Source organism: Cnephaeus nilssonii (assembly GCF_951640355.1).
Source record: "Cnephaeus nilssonii genome assembly, chromosome: 4".
NCBI lineage: Eukaryota > Metazoa > Chordata > Mammalia > Chiroptera > Vespertilionidae > Cnephaeus > Cnephaeus nilssonii.
The window spans coordinates 108,039,441-108,057,229 of NC_137075.1; the positions used below are offsets into that span (position 1 = coordinate 108,039,441).

General features: G+C 66.3%; 1 protein-coding gene across 1 annotated transcript; it reads left to right on the plus strand.

The window, feature by feature from the left end:
* Positions 1-7,732: 7,732 nt before the first annotated feature.
* Positions 7,733-16,760, plus strand: EXOC3L4 (exocyst complex component 3 like 4; the record flags this gene model as incomplete). Its single annotated transcript, XM_079769534.1, has 11 exons — positions 7,733-8,156; positions 8,911-9,544; positions 10,418-10,529; positions 10,751-10,873; positions 11,215-11,315; positions 11,547-11,627; positions 13,047-13,161; positions 14,078-14,197; positions 14,284-14,436; positions 14,969-15,090; positions 16,068-16,760. The coding sequence occupies 11 exons, from the start codon at positions 7,733-7,735 to the stop codon at positions 16,246-16,248; spliced, it is 2,166 nt and encodes a 721-aa protein (XP_079625660.1). The 3' UTR covers positions 16,249-16,760.
* Between the last annotated feature and the right edge of the window lie 1,029 nt (positions 16,761-17,789).

A 17,789-nucleotide genomic window follows, 5' to 3' on the forward strand; every position in this document is an offset into this window, starting at 1 on the left:
AATAAAGGCCTTCCTAGGAGTGGCACCCTCGGGGCCGAGGACAATTCGGTTCTGCTGCTGGCCTCCCTGGCCAGGGTTTCGGCTCGGAGCCCCGGCTGGCCCGGCAGGACCAGCTCCCTCACTCACCGCGCCACCCCTCCTGGGGGCCTGCAGCCCTGGCGGGACCCTGAGGGCAGGCGTCTGCTCTCATCCCTCTTACCCCGGGCACTAGGGCGCAGGAATGGTACGGGGGTGAGGGGGGGGCCCTCTTCCAGGCTGGATCTCGTGAAATCCTACACGGCCCCAGTTCACAGTTAAGGTAACTGAGGGGTCAGGGGAGGTGTCCAAGGCTGTAATGGGGTCCCTGAGGCTGGGACGCCGCCAGCTAGACGGAGCCCACCTGGGAGACGAGGGTCCCAGCGCCATCGTCTCCTGGCTCTGTCCCACTGCACCAGGACAGGGGGCAGGCGGGCCTGGTGGGCAGCAGCCTGATCACTGCTGGGCCACTCCCCAGGTGTGCCACCCTCCCCCCACGCAGGAGATGTGGGAGGCGGAAGGGCCAGTTTGCCTGCGGTCTGGGGTCTGCTTTAAGTTTAGTCTTGGGACCCCTGGGCGCTCCGTGGCCCTTCCCCTGGTCTGCAGCGGGAGAGGCGTTGGGCTGTCCTTCAGGCGCCTGGGGTCCGGTCCCCCAGGAGGCGGGAAAGGGGGTAGACATTTCCCAGGAAGTGCTGCTGGGACTTGCTGACGCTTGGAACATAGGGCAAGGCACAGGGGCGGGGTGTGTGTGTGTGTGGGGGGGCTGGTTTCCAGGTTCCCCCTGTGGCACGGCGGGTGGGCGATGGTGCCACACGCAGAGATTTCATCCTCACCCGTCCCGGCCCATTTGCACGTGACTTTCCCACGGTCCCGCAGCGGACAAACAGCTGAGCTCGGAATCCCAGGTGCGCCTGAGCCCCAAGCGAGGCGGCGCCCACAATGCCACTCCGGGGCTCCCCGTGCCCGGTGAGCTGGGACGGGGGGTGCAGACCCAGGGAGGCAGCCCCGTGGGGGTGGGCAGAGCGTCTCTACCCGTCACCTGCTCCCGGGAACAGCTCAGGCACCTTCAACCCAGCGGGGTCCCCGCCCACCACGCCTCTCGCTTCGCTGGGAAAGGCCGGGGGCGGTGCCCGAGAAGACGCCCCGCCCACGGCGAAGCCCCGCCCACGGCGAAGCCCCGCCCCGGCCCGGTCACTGCCCAATGGGCTTCCGCGATGGGCCACGGGTATCTGCGGTAAACACCGTGGAGAGAGGGAAGCTCAGCAAGGCCCACAGCCCGTTAGGGGCCCGGGATGGAGCCCCGGCCTCCCGCTCTCAGTCCGCCTCCGCCCGGAGCCGGCAGCGGGCCGGTGGGATCTGCGGCGGCCTCCGCGTGGGGTGAGAGCCTGGCTCCCAGGAACGCTGGGTCAGACCGGCACCTGGTGCTGAGGGTCCTGTCCTGGGACCAGGTCCTCCGGAGGCGAACCCATTAGACCCACAGCAGCCCTACTTCATGGAGGAGTAAAGGGCTCAGGGTCAGCAGTGCCTCCCCCAAGGGTGCAGCCCAGCCTCGACTGCGACCTCCGACCTCCTCTGCCGTCCCCCAACCGGCCAGACCTGCCCGACCGGCCCTGGCCCGAGGCAGGCGGCTTTTCCAGGGGAATTCCACTCGGAATGCTGGGGAAGCAACATGGACATGGAAGAGAAGCAGCGTTACAGCCTCTGGCTGAAAACTGGCCCCGGGCCTGGGCAGGTTGGGGTGCAGCTGGGACTTGGGGAGAAGTGCAGGAGCGACCCCAGGCCCTGGGCACCACCAGCTTCCCAGGGACCTGTCTGTTGGGTGGAGGTCCCAGGACGTGCCCTGTGAGCGAGGGAGCAGGAGGGTCAGACGGAGGGTCCCCCAGGGCCTGTCCCCAGGGGATGCCCCGTCCTCCGAGGGGAAACCTAGGCTGGCGGCCTGGTCTCTCTCGCCAGCTGTGGGCCGTGAGTCAGAGCCTCAGTGCAGCATGGGTAGAGGTCACCTGCCCACAGGGCACCCAGCAGGACCCCCCACAGAGCGGCCCTGGGAGGTCGCCTCTGTCTCTGGAATCGTGCTTGCCCCTCCCACCTGTCCGTCTCTGACTTAGAGAGCAGGGCATGGGAGGCCGCGGGCAGGCAGCCGGAGCGAGGGGGAAGGCCCACCCAGCCAGCGGGGTGCCCCGTGGGCTCGAGCTGGGACTCTCACGACCCCACTTCACAGAGGGGCACCCAGGGCTCAGGGGGCTCGTAACCCCAGTGGTAAACCCAGGGCTTCCCGGGGAAGGTGCTGGCAACGTAGCCCCCGACGTGGCCCACCTGCAGGCGGCAGAGGCGCTGCAGCATCCCAGGTGCCTTCCAGTCGGGTATGGGCTGGATTTAGCTCTCATACACTTCTTTTCTTTTTTTAAAAAATATATTCTATTGATTTTTTAAAGAGAGGGAGGGAGAGGGATAGAGAGTTAGAAACATCGATGAGAGAGAAACACCGATCAGCTGCCTCCTGCACACCCCCTACTGGGGATGTGCCTGCAACCAAGGCACATGCCCTTGACTGGAATCGAACCTGGGACCCTTGAGTCCGCAGGCCGACGCTCTATCCACTGAGCCAAACCGGATACATTTCTTATGCTGAGCCCCCAAGTCTCCGTAACTCCGAAGGCGCCTGCATTTGCGGAGTGGGTGCCTAGGCATGCTTACGTTAAAATGAGGCCCGCAGGGTGGGTCCGAACCCAACATGGCCGGTGTCCTTATCAGAAGAGGAGACACAGACTCGTACAGAAGGAAGGCCACGCGGGGACACGGGAAGAAGACGGCCGCCTTCAAGCCGAGGGCAGAGGCCTCAGGAGACACCAGCCCAGCGCACACCTGGGCCCCGCCCTCCAGCCTCCAGCGCCGGGAGAAACACCGTCTGTGTTTGCGGGCCTCCGGACACCAGCCCCCGGCTTGTCTCCGTCCTCCCAGCGCCCCGCTCTGTCCCCCTCCCTGGTGGCTCCAGCCCAGGTGGGACAGGCCTGGACCTGTCCTGCCTGGATTTTCCCTAGGTTTTTTCCGGGGCCGCTCCGGGCGGAATCCCCCGCGGCAGGGCGGGGGCCGCCTCTTCTGGGAAGTCTCAGTGACCCTCCCTCCCACGAAGCTCTTCAGCCTGAGCCTGGGGAGTCCTGGGCCTGCCCCACGCACCGCTCCCAGGCGGACCCCTGCCCAGGAAGCCGCCGCCTCAGCCCTAGGGCCCCCCCCTTCCAGCTCCTGCACCCTCTGTGCTGGCGCGTGGCTCCCAGCGCACCCAGTGCTGTCACCGTGTCCCCCCCCCCGCGTCCCCCTCCCCTCTGCCCCCGCCAGCCAGGCCCACGGTTCTGCTCTCCTGGCTCTCAGGCACGGCCCCTGGGGTGAGTCTGGGTCTGGCAGGCAGGCCGGGTGCTGGCACCTCTGTCCTGGAGGGGGCAGTGGGCGGGGGTCCCCCGCTGGCCCGGGGCTGACCAGGAGGAGCTGGCAGTGAGAGCTGGCCCCAGCGGCGTCCACTGCTCCGGAGCCGCCCCCTGGTCCCTGAGCCTCAGCCTGCGCCGCGGGCTGCCGGGCTGCCGGGACTCAAAGGTTGGGGAGATTGCGCTGGAAAGGCAGGGGCTGGAATGCTTCTGAAAGTGAAAGCGTGGGGTGGGGGAGGGTGGGGCTGGGGGTGGGGCCGGTGGGCAAGGCAGTGGCTGGTTGCTGGCTGCAGCTGGGAAGTCCCAGCTGTTGTCACTGGCTCTGGCCGCTGCGGAGGCCTCGCCGCTGGCCAGCTCCGAGGGCCCGCTCAGCGGCCTCTCCTGGTGGCCACTCCTGTCAGGGCCCAGCGTCTCCGTCCTCAGCAGGTATGTCCCATGCAGGTGGAGCAGGAGGGTCACAGGGGTGCCGTGGCCGGTGGGCGGGGACTCGGGGACTGAGGACCATTCCGGGCCTCCCAGTGGCCTTCCGGGCCAACGGCCTCTGCTCTAGTCGGAGCCCAGGCCAGCGCGCCAGCTAAGTCACAGTGGACACACTCAGGCAGGCAGACAGGGACACAAAGACACGCACGCAGGCACGGACAGACACGGACTCGGGGAGAGCACTCGCAGACCGCCTGAGGCACATACGTCCTAGATCAGAGGCGCACACGAGGGGACACACTTAGGTCAACACACAGAAGTGTGGGCACACCCACGGGCTTACGCTCCTACCTTAGATTGCTTATCTGTTTCCTTGGGCACCTGCCCAATGGGTCAGGCCCTGAGGGGGTCCTGGTCAGAGGGCAGATGCCCCAGACCCTGTAATTGTCCCTGAGTGACGGGAGAAGGTATGCCAGGGCCAGACCAGACTCGGAGCGGGAGGTGCTGACCACGCTCTGCGGTTCAGCTGGTCCAGGAAGGCTTCTTGGAGGAGGAGTCACTTGTGCTGAGCCTTGAAGGAGCTGGCAGCTGGGGGAGGTCACTGTTGGCAGAGGGCACAGCCGTGCAAATTGGGGGAGAGGTGAGTGCTTCTGAACCTCAGAGGTGGTGAGTGGGGGAAGAAGCCAGAGGGGCTTGAGCGCCAGCTAAGGGGAGTCTGCTTCTCTGAGTGACAGCAGCCCCGAGGGCTTTACTAGGATGTGTTTGTGGCTATCGACAGCAGGTTTTCCTGGGGCATGGGAAAGCTATTTTCTAAGCAGACGATCATATCTCCTATGAATAATGACGGTTTTATCAGGTGCTTCCCAATATTTCTCCCTCTTATTTCTTTTTCTTGCCTTACAGCATTAACAGACAAATGTGGAGTCGTATGGTGAGAACACACCTGTCTTATTTTTAGAAGACTCTTAGCTTAGCTTGCAAGGAAGGGTTTCAAGGGAGGTTTATGTTTCGGCAGGATCCCCCCACTTCTCTCCACCAGTTGCTCTGAGGAGAAAGGATCCAGGGCCCAGGAAGTAGGACCTGTGACCAGGTGATGGGGGATGGCAGGCGGGAGGTGAGAGGGAGACACGGCCGCCTGGGGTACGGCCCAGGGTGCAAGCAGTCACCTGCTTGAAGTGGCTGGTGTGGAGCTTTCAAGGGCGGGGTGATGGCTCAGCCCAGGGCAGGTGGGAGCTGGGGGTGGGATGGGCACTGAGGGAAGACGAGGAGGGTGGGAGGGCAGGTCTGGGAACAGGGGTGGACGCCGAGGCGGGGGGTAGGGAAGGGAGGAAGCCCAGACCTCACTTCTTGGTCACCGTCGGGTGGCACCCGATGGGAGCTCCCAATGCCCCTGTCTTCTGGGTGGCAGTGCCGCCCCTCCCGCTGGCTCTGCAGCTGCGCTGGCCTAACCTGGGGAGTGTGGGGCCAGGGCTCAGCTGGGCCTGGGTTTTCTGGGCCTTGAAGCTGCGCCCCAGACACAGGAGCTGGGCCTCTGGACACTCAGGACAATGGGGCAGGGAGCCAGAGAGATGCCCTAGAGCAGTGGTCGGCAAACTCATTCTTCCACAGAGCCAAATATCAACAGTACAATTGAAATTTCTTTTGAGAGCCAAATTTTTTAAACTTAAACTTCTTCTAACGCCACTTCTTCAAAATAGACTCGCCCAGGCCGTGGTATTTTGTGGAAGAGCTACACTCAAGGGGCCAAGGAGCCGCATGTGGCTCGCGAGCCGCGGTTTGCCGACCACTGCCCTAGGGATGCACAGAGGCCAGTGGGGGCAGGCAGGGGCGACCTGACACCGAGGGTTCACTCCTCCTCCAGGCTGGCTCCGGGGTTACGGGAAGGCGGCCGGTGCTCAGAGGCTCTCAGGCCAGTAGGAGGGGACAGTCCCAAGTGCCCCTGAGCCGACAGGTGGTGCAGCACAGTCCAGGGCCCCTCAGCCGGCAGCGGGGCACCAGCACCCCTGGGTCCTGAACCCAGGTCAGATTTGGAGACCAAAGAAGGGGAGGCCGAGAGAGGGCGCAGAGGCAGGGAGGCGGGACTGAGAGGCGCCGCTGTGGGTGCAGGTGAGGCTGAAGGTCTCCCCGATGCTGGGCTTCAGCTGCTGCGCTGTGGGCTGGGGCGTGGCCCGAGCGGTGGGAGCCACTGTGGGGCTTAGAGCAGAGGAGTGGCCGGCCGCCTTGTGCCTCAGGGAGGTCAAGAATGGCTTGGGGAGCTGCAGGAGCAGGGCCACAGGGCTGGGGGACCGGCTGGGCCCCATGGACCTTTGCTGCAGCTCTGATTTGAGCAGGCTGGGCCCCAAGTAACCTCCCAGGAGACCAGTCCCCAGCTGCCCCCCAGAATCTGCCTCTAGGCTCCGGGGAGACCCTCAAGTCTGACCCCCCTCCTGGCATCTGCGAGCTGCCCGCACCTTGGGCCCCTCTGCCAGCTGGCACGGTCCTCACCGCCACGCCTGCCCCTGCTGGGTGCTGAGGGGCGCAGGGAGTGGGGAGAGCAGGGGACCCCGGCTCCTGTGGTAATGCTCCCTGCCTGTGTGGGTGGGTCTGAGTCAGGGCAGGGTCACTGAGCCCTGGCCCCAGGGAGGACCGCGACCTGTGGCCGGGGCGGGGCTGACAAGGCGCCTTCAACCACCTGGCCTGCCCCTCCCTCAGCAGGGCCTCCTGCCAGCTGCCCGCAGCCTCTGCGAGAGGAAGGTAGGCCTCTTGGCCCCTGGATGGGGTGGGTGAGGGCCAGTTCCTGCCCGATGTGCAAGCACCGGGTGCTGGCCCTCAGCTGGCCTTTGTGGGGTGGGGGAGCTGGGAATGCGCTGGGGCTCAGCCTCGTGGTCAGTGACTTCAGCAGGTCCTGCCCTTCCTTTGCCCCCGTTTCTCTGAGGCTAAGCCCCTCCACACAGCCCTGCTGGGACCCCCTTCCTGTCCCGCCGGCACAAAGGCTCTCTCCTCCCCCTCCCAGAGCTTAACCTGAGCCTGGAAGCCACGCACAGCCATGCTGGCTGAAAGGGAATGTGCCAGAGCCTGGGGGGCCTGGGTGGGGGCAACCCAAGCTCTGGGTGGGCAGGGCCAGCCTCTGATCTGCACCCCCAGAGCCTAGGGACCCCCTCCTCCCCTGCTATGGGGGCAGATGTAATGGGTGAGAAACTGCCTGGGGCACCCCCAGCTCCTAGTTAAATATAGACCAGGGCCCCTCCCACCACACCCCGGCCTGGCCTGCGAGTCCCCGATAAGCTGCCTCCTCCAGTGCCCTCAAGCTGACCCCCTCCTCCCTCTGGTTCCGATTCCCCTGGGAAGGGGGCTCCCGAGAGAGTCTGAGTGCCCCTTGAGCAGAAGCAGTTAGGCCTGGCAGGCCGAGTGGGGTGAGCTGGGCCTGGGGGGGCGGTGAACGCTGTGGTGGTGGTTGGCATTTCAGGCCTGAGGACCTGCGGTCCAGGAAGTCCTGGATGTGGTCGCTGGGTCCAGCCCAGGGGACCGTGGCTCGGGCTGGGCCCCAGGAGCCGCATGCCCATTTCCCCTCGCCAAGTCTGCTGGAGGGTCTGGCCTGGCAGAGCGGTGCGGACGGGCACCTGGGGGAGAGCCCTGGAGGGGGCGTCAGGGGGGCTTCCTGGAGGAAGTGGCTACCTCCCCGCGCTGGCTGCAGCCTGGCACACAGCACTGGCCTGAGAGCTGCTGGTGACACGCCATTTTGACAGCCCGGGGCTCACCTCCTGGGGGAAGCTTCCCTGACCCCGCGGCTGGGCCCCCACCAGGCCCCGCAGGGCGCTCACAGGCTCTGTCCTGCCCCCCATGGCTGGGCACCCTCAGGCCTCCTGCGCCTCCTCTTCGTCCCCAGCTCTCCTGCTGCTGCGATGCTGACCACACCTCGGACAGTGGCCGCTGCGCTGGAGCTGCACAGCCCCAAGGAGCCCGGGGAGCCACCGCCCCCGCCCCCAGCGCAGGGCACTCGGCGGGCAAGCAGCGGGGAAGCGCCCAGCGCCCAGCGGGAGGCCTTGGTGCCAGGGCTGGGCACCTTCCGGCGGGCCTTCTCCCGGGTGAGCCAGCGGGCCGCGGGCCGCGCCTCGGAGGAGGACCCAGGCCTGCTCCGCCGCAGCTCCCGCTTCCTGCTCCGGTCCCTGCGGCGCTACCAGGACGACAGGCCAGCTGTGGGCCAGGGCCAGGCCCCTGCTGTGCCAGGCCCGGGCCACGGCCCCGAGGAGCCCTCCAGGGCCACTGATGGTGTCTGCCGGCAGGCTTCCCCCAGGGAGGAGCCGCAGGAGCCGGAACCCGAGGCAGGTGAGGGCTGCACCCACAGCACTAAGCCTGAGAGGAAACTGAGGCCAGAGGGCAGACAGCGGAGCCTGGGCCTGGCGGGCTCTCCCCAGCACCCCGCCCCCCACCCCCGCACAGTTGCATTTTAAATTCCTCTGGCATTTCCAATGGCGCAGGAGAGGGCGGCTCAGAGAGATGAAGTGACTCTCACGGCTCACAGCTGGGACGGGGAGAAATGGGGTTTGAATGCAGATTTGCGGCTCCAGAGCCCTGGCCTCTTCCAGCCTCCCTGGCTCCTGGCCCAACCAGAGTGATGGGCAAGGCCCCGCCCTCTTAGGTCACGGGGTCACAGAGCTTGCTGGGAGCCACGGCGGCCTGGAGGGGCCCAGGAGAGGACACACAGGTGCTGTGCCCTGAAGGGGGGACAGGGGGAGGTAGAGGCTCCCAGAGCGGGGGCAGCAGCCTGGGCATTGCAGTCTGACCCCTGGACCTGCAGGAGGGGCTGCACTTGAGGCCCAGATGGGGCTCAGCAGCGCTGGGGTGGCGGGAGCAGGGGCGGGGGGGGGGGTGCAGGGGCTGATCCACATGCTGTCTGCAGCCAGGCTTGGGCCTGGGGTTCTGCCTCTTCAAACGTGATTCTGGGGGTCCCGGCAGTTGGGGATGTTGCTCCTGGAGCGGCCTTCAGCCGAGCTCTGGGGCCAGGCAGCGCCGCCCCGGGGTCAGACTGGGGGCTGCAGGCCGTGCCCTCACTGCCCCTCTCCTGCCTCCGGGCGAAAAGGCAAATCCGTGGCGGATCTCATCACCGAGTGGCAGCTGCTGGCGGCCTTCGAACAGCTGCAGCGCCTGGAGACGCGACTGGTGGCCGAGAAAGCGTCGCACACCTTCGAGCAGGACCCCACGGGCTTCGCGCGGCGGGCCATGGACGTGTGCCTGCACTACGACGGGCTGGCCGCGGAGATCCGCGCCATCGTGCGCGGAACGCTGGGCCCCGACGGCGTGGCCGCGGACGCGCTGGCCGAGCTGGCCCGCGTCGTGCGCGCCGAGGAGGAGGCCCACCCGGGCTCCCCCGCCGACGGCGACTTCCTGCGCACGCCGCGCCGCTGGCGCCAGCACTGGGAGGACGCGGTGCGGCGGAGCGCGCAGGAGCGCGTGCAGCGGGCGGGCGCCGCGGAGGGGGCATCGGGCCTGGCGCGCCTGCTGGCCGAGCTGGGCGGCCTGGTTCGCCGCGACCTGCAGAAAGTGCGGCTGGAGGTGCAGCCCGCGTACGCGGCCGCCGGCTTCCCGGCCTGGGAGACCTACCTGCGCGCCTACCACGGCGCCGTGGCCCAGCGCCTCCAGGAGCTCGCGCGGGACGCCCGCGGCTGCGAGCAGCTCTACATCCTGCTGGACTGGGCCGCCAATGTCTATGGCAGGTGAGGGCCCCCGGCGGGCACAGGGGCGGCCCCCTCCTCCTGCCCTTCCTTCCTGGGCGCGGCCTGGTGATGGCGGGAGAGTCCCGGAGGCTCTCGGATCCTTGCCTCCGGTTCTAGGCCCCGGTGTGCCCTACCAGTGTTTTCACCAGGGGCCACCCAGGCGCCGGCTCCCCAAACTGGAGAGCGTCAGGGGGACGATCCTACCTGGGCAGGGAACCCAGCTAGAGGGCCTATGCTAGTCCTCAGGGTGCCTCTAGGTGACTCAGAAAAGGGCACCCTCCAGGCAGGACGCAACGCGGGCTCACACTGCTCGGCGTGGTTTGGGTGTTACCCTCAGGCTCTCCTCCGATGCCCCCGAGGAGCAGGGCACAGGACGGCCCACCCCGGCTCTGAGGGGGCTCTGCAGGGTGATGGGTGGATCACCTCTGGCTGAGCGCCCGCAGCCACAGGCGGGAGAGCGCGTGGGGGGAGGGTCCTGGGTCCTGGGCGCGGTCATGTGTTCTCAGAGAGACACGCGCCCCTCTCTGGGCTTCCCTGGGGTGGGCTGGAGAGCGACAGGTGCCTGAGCTGCGTGGCACTGGGCCGCTTAGAGCTCAGTTTGGGGTGGACTCCGACCATGAGGGTAGAGGTCACTTCGGAGGCGGCCTGGCCAAGGTCCACGTGGAATCCGTTCCTATGCATTCTGTGCGCACACAGCTGACTGGGCCGGAGCCAGGAAACCCGGCAGGGAGAAGCTTGGGGGTGAGGCGGGGTGTGATTGGAGACCCAGGTTTGGGGCTCTGCGGGGATGGTGGTGATAGTGTTACCCTTTGAGCCCAGCCAGTGGGGCGTGGGGGGCAGCCGCTGCCTCATCACCCCCGTCCTGCCTTCCAGTCCTGATTTCCTGGGCGCTCCGGACCTGACTCTGTCCACGGAGCCACTGCCCCCGCTCCTGGCCCCAGAAGTGTGGGCCCAACTGGAGAGCGATTACACCAGCTTCCTAGAGGTGAGGCGGGGCGTGGCTAGACGGCAGGGGGCGGGCCTACGCTGAGCGCCCCGGCTGCCCAGAATGGCCATGCAGGGCTCCCCGCGGCCTGAGCCCTGGCGAGGTGGCCCTTGTCCCCAAGGACGCGCGGTGCGACTCCTGAAGTAGGGGACACCCGATCTCCTCCCGGCAGGGTCTCACCGCGCCCTTTCCCCGCCCTCCCCACCCCCTTCCCCCCCAAGACCAAGATCGCCAGCTGCTTCGAGAGCATCTTGCAGTTGGAGCAGAGCCGCTGGGCAGCCGCCGTGGCTCCAGAGGTGCTGCAAGGCCGGTACCACTCGTCGCTGTCCATCGACGTCCACATGGTGCGGCCCGGGGGGGGGGGGGGCTGAGGCGGGGACTTGTGTTTGGCCCCAGGCGGTGTTTGGGTGTCCCCTCGAAGTAAGGACACCAAAAGCTATAAAATCCAGTACCCCCTCCCCCACTCAGACGGGAGCTTGAAGGCCCACGTGGGAGGATGGGGGCCCTGGTCGCATGGCCAGGCAGGGAACGCCAGGCCACAGCTCCCAGTTGGCCCCCACGCTGAGGCGGCTGGAAGCTGGAGCCGAGATGTGAGACAGCAGGGCGGGCTGGAGCCACTAGCTGGGGGACTGGGGCCTCGGGGTCCAGGGCTCAGAGGCGGGCTCACGCATGGCCTCGCTCCCAGCTGGTGGCAGAGCACGTGAAGGCGGCGGGGGCCATCTCGGCGGAGCTGGAGGCCACCACCTTGCGGATCTGCGCGCGGGCGCTTGGCCACTTCCTGCCCAGGTGCGCGCCATCCTCGGCCAGGGCGGGTGGGTGGTGTCTCCCCGGGTAGAGCCCAGCCTGTTTGCTCAGAGTGGGAGATCCGGACACGTGTGTGTGTGGGGGGGCAGCCTCATCCCCAGGCCCGAAGTTTGGATGGGGACTGGAGGGGAGGGTGGTCCTGAAGGGAAGGAGGACCCGGGTCCTAGCGCGGCCAGGAAGGCGCCCCAAGGCCTCTGCGCTCCCCGCCCACAGGTTTGAAAAGACTTTTCTGGAGTCGGAGGCGGTGAGCGAGCCGCACCTGGGCGCCTACATCAACGCCTTCGAGGAGCTCAGGTGGGTCTCCCGCTCCTCCTCGGCGCGGTGCCCAGCACGGTCAGCAGGGGGCGCGCGAGCTCTGGAAATCGGGACACGGAAGGCGCATGCAAAGGAGACAAATTTGAACCCCGGCCTAAGGGGGAATTCCTGGGAGGCCTCCAGAAATGTCCCTCACCTGCCCCCTGGGCACCGCGGAGCCCAGTTCCCGGAAGAGATGCAGAGAGTTCCAAGGCTGAGCAGAGGCTGAGACATTCCAGCCGGCGGTCTCTGTCTGTTGCCAACCCGGCCCACATCCTGCCAATGTGGCTCCATTTCTCTCCTCCCTGCTTCCCAGCAGCCTTCTTTCTCCTTAGGACACTCCCCTTTCTGGGAAGCGAGGCTATGCTGGGAGTGGGGCCTGGGTCCCTCTGCCCCCCCCCCGAAGCCAGAGGCCCTCCCTCTGGGCAGGCAGTGCTGCCCCCATTCTGTGCCTTCAACCCCAGGCCAAGGCGCTGTGTCCTCCGTTGTGGAGGCACCGCTGCTGCAGGGCAGCCGGCAACTGTGGACACAGACTGAGCCGTCCTGGGTTCAGATCCCAGCTCGGCCACTTGCTGGCTGTGTGCCTTGAGATAAGTCACTTCTGCTTTCTGCGCCTCCTTTCCTGACCTCTCCCGTGGGGGTCAGACCACGGCTCCCTGGGACTCAGTGCCTTCGAGGGTCCGTGCACAGCGGCTTCAGGAACACTGGGGATGTGCCAGGCACCGTGCCAGTGCTTTACCCGCCTGGTGCATTTCACCCCAAGGGCGGCGTCCCTGTGTACTGATGGAAAGGGGAGGCTTAGAAAAGAAATGCCACTTGCCCATTGTCTGCAGCCAGTACGTGCTGCAGCCGGACTCGGGAATCCAAAGCAAGACCACAGTGAGAAACCACTCTCTTGTCTCTGATCTGGGTCCGGCTTGTCCGTTCAGCCCCAGGGACCCTTCTCTACCCCTGGGCAGGTAGCCTCTGGCCCAGCCCTGATGGCATTTTAGCCCGCCCTTTGTGTCCCTGCACTGGGCACTGGGCATAGCCTAGCCCTCAATTGCCTCCACACGGAAATGGGACATTGGCACCTTCATGGGGGCGGTCCTGAGGCTCCAAGGAGGGCCCCTGTGCCAGGCTGGGCTGGGCTGCACTATCCCGGGTTGGCCTAGAGCTGCCGCAGGGGCGCTCTGTGTGCAATGGGCCCCCCCCATGCCCCCCAGGCCCCCCATGCACTGCGCTTCCATGACTGGCTCCGGGGGCTTTGGTGCCGTGCCCTCACTTGGCTCTGCTCCCAGGGTTACTACCTTGCGTGGCCCTAGGCCCTTTGCATTATAGTCTAAGGGATGAAGTTGCATGGCACCTAGCCCGCATGACTGATGCCAGGCCTTGTCCTCCACCCTGGCTACTTAGTAACCTGTCCTGGCCCCTCCCCAGGACCAGCCTTCTGGCCAGGTTCCCGGGAGCCTTCACGGAGCTGGAGCAGCCCCTCGTGGCTGCCACCGGCGTCTTCCAGAAGCGGCTGCTCCAGGGTTTGCAGCACGACGTGCAGGTGAGTGGCGCGGGCCCCTCTGCCTACGTTCCACACCCAGGGAGTGCCCCCTGCACCCTGGGGCCTGGGGCCCAAGTCACAGCATTCATTTACTCCAGGGGCGGTTTCAGGGGCCGTGTGGGGCAGGTGACCCAGGCGAGGACCCAGCTGGGCAGGGATGGTCAGTCTCCACTTCCTGGAGACTGTAGGTCAAGGAACCAGGCCTGCCCGGCCAGTGTGGCTCAGTGGTTGAGCATCGACCTAGGAACCAGGTCATGGTTCGATTCCCGGTCAGGGCACATGCCCAGGTTACAGGCTCCATCCCCAGTGTGGGGCCTGGAGCAGGCAGCCGATCAGTGATTCTCTCTCATTGATGTTTCTGCCTCTCTCTCCCTTTCCCTTCCTCTCTGAAATCAATAAAATATTTTTTTTAAAGAAGAGCCCTAGCCGGTTTAGCTCAGTGGATAGAGTGCTGGCCTGCAGGCTGAAGGGTCCTGGGTTCGATTCTGGTCAAGGGCACATGCCTGGGTTGCAGGCTCCATCCCCAGTAGGGGGTGTGCAGGAGGCAGCCAATCAATGATTCTCTCTCATTGATGTTTCTATCTCTCCCTTCCTCTCTGAAATCAAGAAATATATATATTTAAAAACTTTATCACTTAAAAAAATAAAAATAAAATAAAATAAAAAAGAAAGAAACCAGGCCCCTTACCCAGCAAGACCTGGCTGCAGGCTCAACCCCAAACCCGAGCCCCTGGAGCCCACGGTTCCTGGGAAAGCCCAGCACTGTGTGGAGAAGGGGGTCAGAGAGACCCCCAGGGTTTCTTCCTGTTGACAGACTGGCCTCGCCTGCCTGGCTGTCAGGAGCCCCGCATGGCTCCCAGGGGAGGCGCTAGTGGCTGGGGGGCACAGTTGGAAGACGCCCCTCGTCCTCGCCCAGCCGCTCTTCAGGCTCCTGTGCACCAAGGCCTGGCTGACGCAGGACGCGCTGCGGCCCCTCATGGACAAGGTGGTGGCCTTTGCTGGCCACCTGGAGCGCGTGGCGCCACCTCGCGCGCAGGTACTTGGGAGGAGCGTGGCCCTGGTGGGTTCCTGCCCAAAGCCTGGACTCTGACCCTGACCCCTGACCCGCCCCGCCCCGCCCAGGAGACTCTGCAGGAGGCGCACCGCTACGTGGTCCGCGAGTACCTGGCGCAGGCGCTGAGGCCACGCGAGCGGCTCCGGGGCGCCGAGCGCCTGACCGGCTCCCAGAAGATGGGCCAGGACGGCCAGGCCATCGGCGACACCTTCCGGGGCCTGGTGAGCGGCTGCCCGCCGGCCTCGCCTCCTCTTCCCTCCCCTCCCCTCCCCTCCCCTCCCCTCCCCTCCCCTCGGCGGGGTTCTGGGGCCGCGGGCTCTTTACTCACAGCTGGGCCTCTGCGAGAGGGGCGGGGCCGGGGCGGTGCATACATTTGCATATATTTACATACATTGTGTGGGGCTCCCAGAGCGAGGGTGGCCACTGCATCTGATGGGCGGGGCTGTGGGAGGCCTTCCCTCCACCCACCTCCCGCCTGGGGAGCGGAGGGCCTCCTCCCGACACGTCCACCCTGGCCTGGCTGCGGGTCTGACTCCAGGCAGCACTCCCGGCTGGGCCTCAGTTTACCCTCCGAGCAGAGGCGGGAAGACCTGAGCTGTACCTGTCAGGGGCAGGTGATGGCTGCTGTGAAGGGGTCGCGGTGCGGGCTGCGGGGAAGGCCAGCGGTGCACGATGGGGGTGCTGCAGGCAGGGCCGCAAAGGGGGTCCCCGGGAGGTGGCCAGCCCCACAGGCTCGACTCCCTGCCTCCGCAGGGCTCGGAGGCCACGTGGCTGGACCTGGCGATCCCGTGCGTGGCTGACATCCTGGGTGAGACCTACAAAGACGACATCCAGCGGCACCTGGAGGCGCTCATCGGCAGCTACCCCGACATCAGGTCTGTACCCCGCGGCTGCCCGGGGTTCCCACAGCGCTGCGGGCCCTGGGGCGGGGCCTTGGTGCCTTCCCAAGGGCCCCATCCCTGAGGCTTAGGTGGGCAGGTGAGGAGCCCGCGGGTGATGCGAGCTCATGGGAGGGGGGCGCCTGGAAAAGGGGGTTCCCTACCTCATAATCTGCTCTCTGTGGCTTTCGCTCAGTCCTGTGGTGGGATGGGGTACTCCTGGAATCTGAGCGGGGTCCGGGCCCTCTTCAGTGTCTGATGGTGGAGACAGGTCCTCCCCACCCCCGCGGGGGAGTTTTGGGGAACAAGCCCCTCTCTGGAAGCCCTGCCAGGAGGAAAGAGGCTTTGCTTGGGGGGGGGGGGGAGGGGTGAGTCATCAAACCATGGAAATCCCAGCTCAGGGCCTTGGAGATGGGATGGTAGGGTGCAGGGTCCTTCCCGGAGCCCCAAGCGGGGAGCGTTCCTGCCCCAGTTGGCTCTGTCTCTCTGACTGACTCAGAGTGGCCACCCTCAGCGCTCTGGGGCTCCCCTCCTGGCCCCGTGGGGTTCCCCTACCCTCAGTGGCCCTGCCCTCCCAGGCTCCTGGAGGCGGGGTGCCCTGGCCGGGAAGGGGTGACTAACAAGGCCTCCTCCACCCCCCGCCTCCACCGGCTGCCTGGCTGGGCTCCCGGCACAGTGCTCTCAGGGCGGCCCTCCTTCCCCAGGCCCGTGATGCTCCTGGCCCGCCGCCCTCTGCACACGCATCCCTCCTCCCTCGCTCCTCCCCACCCCAGCGTTTCCTGAACCCCAGCTGGCGGCCCCTTCTCTCCACCTGCCGGACCCTCCACGGCCAGCCAGCTCCTCCAGGAGCGCTGCCCCGCCCCCCGCCCCGCCCCCGCCTCTCTCAGACCAGCCCCAGCAGGGGTTCCCCTCACCCGGGGCCTGGGGTGACCCTGGAGGTGCTGGGTCTCCAACCAGGGCCCGTGTCTCTGCAGGCGGGAGCACGTGCTGGCCATCCTGGCGCTGCGCCGCCTGGGCCGCCGGCGGAACCACCGCCTCCTGCAGCGCGCCCAGGACCTGCTGAGCGCGGGCCACGCCGGCACCGCGGGGGGCCACGTGCTCTTTGCGGAGATCTCGGTGCCCGCCTCCGTGGACGTGCTCATCACCTGCATCTAGTGCTCCGGCGAGCAGAGCTGACCTCAGGGGGCGCTGCGGGAGGTGGAGGCTCAGCCACTGTCCCCCAGGCCAGGGAGGCACTCCTAGCCCTGCCCCGTCTAAGCCCTGAGTCATGAAACTTCCATCCTCAGCCACGCGTGGCCGCTGGGCCAGAGGGACAGCAGTGAGAGAGGCATTTCAGGCATTTGCGGGGGAGTGTGGGGCAGGGGCTCCCGTCCCTGCTGTCCGGCACCACCCGTCTGAGCACGAAACACAGAGTTTTGAAAAATAAACACGAGCCCTAACCGGTGTGGCTCAGTGGATAGAGCGTCGGCCTGCGGACTGAAGGGTCCCAGGTTCGATTCCGGTCAAGGGCATGTACCTTGGTTGCGGGCACAGCCCCGGTGGGGGGTGTGCAGGAGGCAGCTGATCGATGTTTCTCTTCCATCGATGTTTCTAACTCTCTATCCCTCTCCCTTCCTCTCTGTTAAAAAATCAATAAGATATATTTAAAAAAAATAAACACGAATTACAATGGTGCTCCCCTAAGAAAGGCAAGCCGAGGTGGCTGGGAGCAGGTCTGGGCCCGTGTGCCAGGGAAGGCTCTGTGGCCCCATTTCGTGGATGCAGGGACGGAGGCAGGCCCAGAGCTGGGAAGGCCCACACCTGTGGCTGCCGAGCAAAACAGGCTCCCGCCCTGGAATTCGGGGTTCGCTGCCTCAGGTGCTGGGAGCCCCCCTCAGCGGGGGGGGGGGGGGAGACAAGGAACCACCAAGGTTTGTTGTGCAGCGTAAGGGATTGGGTTAGACACGAGGGACTTCAGGCTGTGGGGCTCCTGCCAGACAAGTGAGACCCTGCGGGGGGAGGGGGGGCTGACGCCACAGGCCTGACCTCGGAGGGGGCGCTGAAAGGAGATCCCTCCATTGGGCACCTGCACCCTCCTCACCCCATCCTCGCACCAAAAGCCAAAAGCGGCACCGAAATTTGACTCCAGCCTTTGGGCGAGGCTGCTGGGAACCCCATTTGCATTGGCAACCTCAGCTTGGCAGGAACCTGGGCATGGAGGTGAGGGGTTGACAGGAGACAGGCAGCAGTAGAGGCCTCCCCTCCTTCCCCCCCACCCCCCGCCGCACAGAAAGCCCCACTGGCTCTCAGCCTGGCCCTGACCATGACTTCGTGAGGGAGCAGGTAACTGCAGGGGGCAGGACTTCCCTGCCGGGCCTCAGCTTACCCCTCTGGAGCCAGGCCCCTCGGGAGCGCGAGGAAGTTGTCTCCCAAGCACAGGCCGAGGGTCCTGAAAGGCCGCAGGGCCGGCACCAGGGGCCAGTGCGTCTCCAGACCCTCCGGGCCCACCTCCCGCACTGCAGACCGGCACTGAGCAGAGCCCAGGCAGGCTGACCTGCTCCCTCCCCGGGGCTGCAGCACAGCCAGGGCTGAGTCCGGGTGGGGCCCCAGGGGGTGGGAGCAGGTACCAGGGGCCGCCCCCTCCATGGGTGCTCAGGGGCTAGAGGTGGGGTGGGGGGGAGAGGGAGGGCCCAGACCTCCCTGGTGGGAATCAGGTG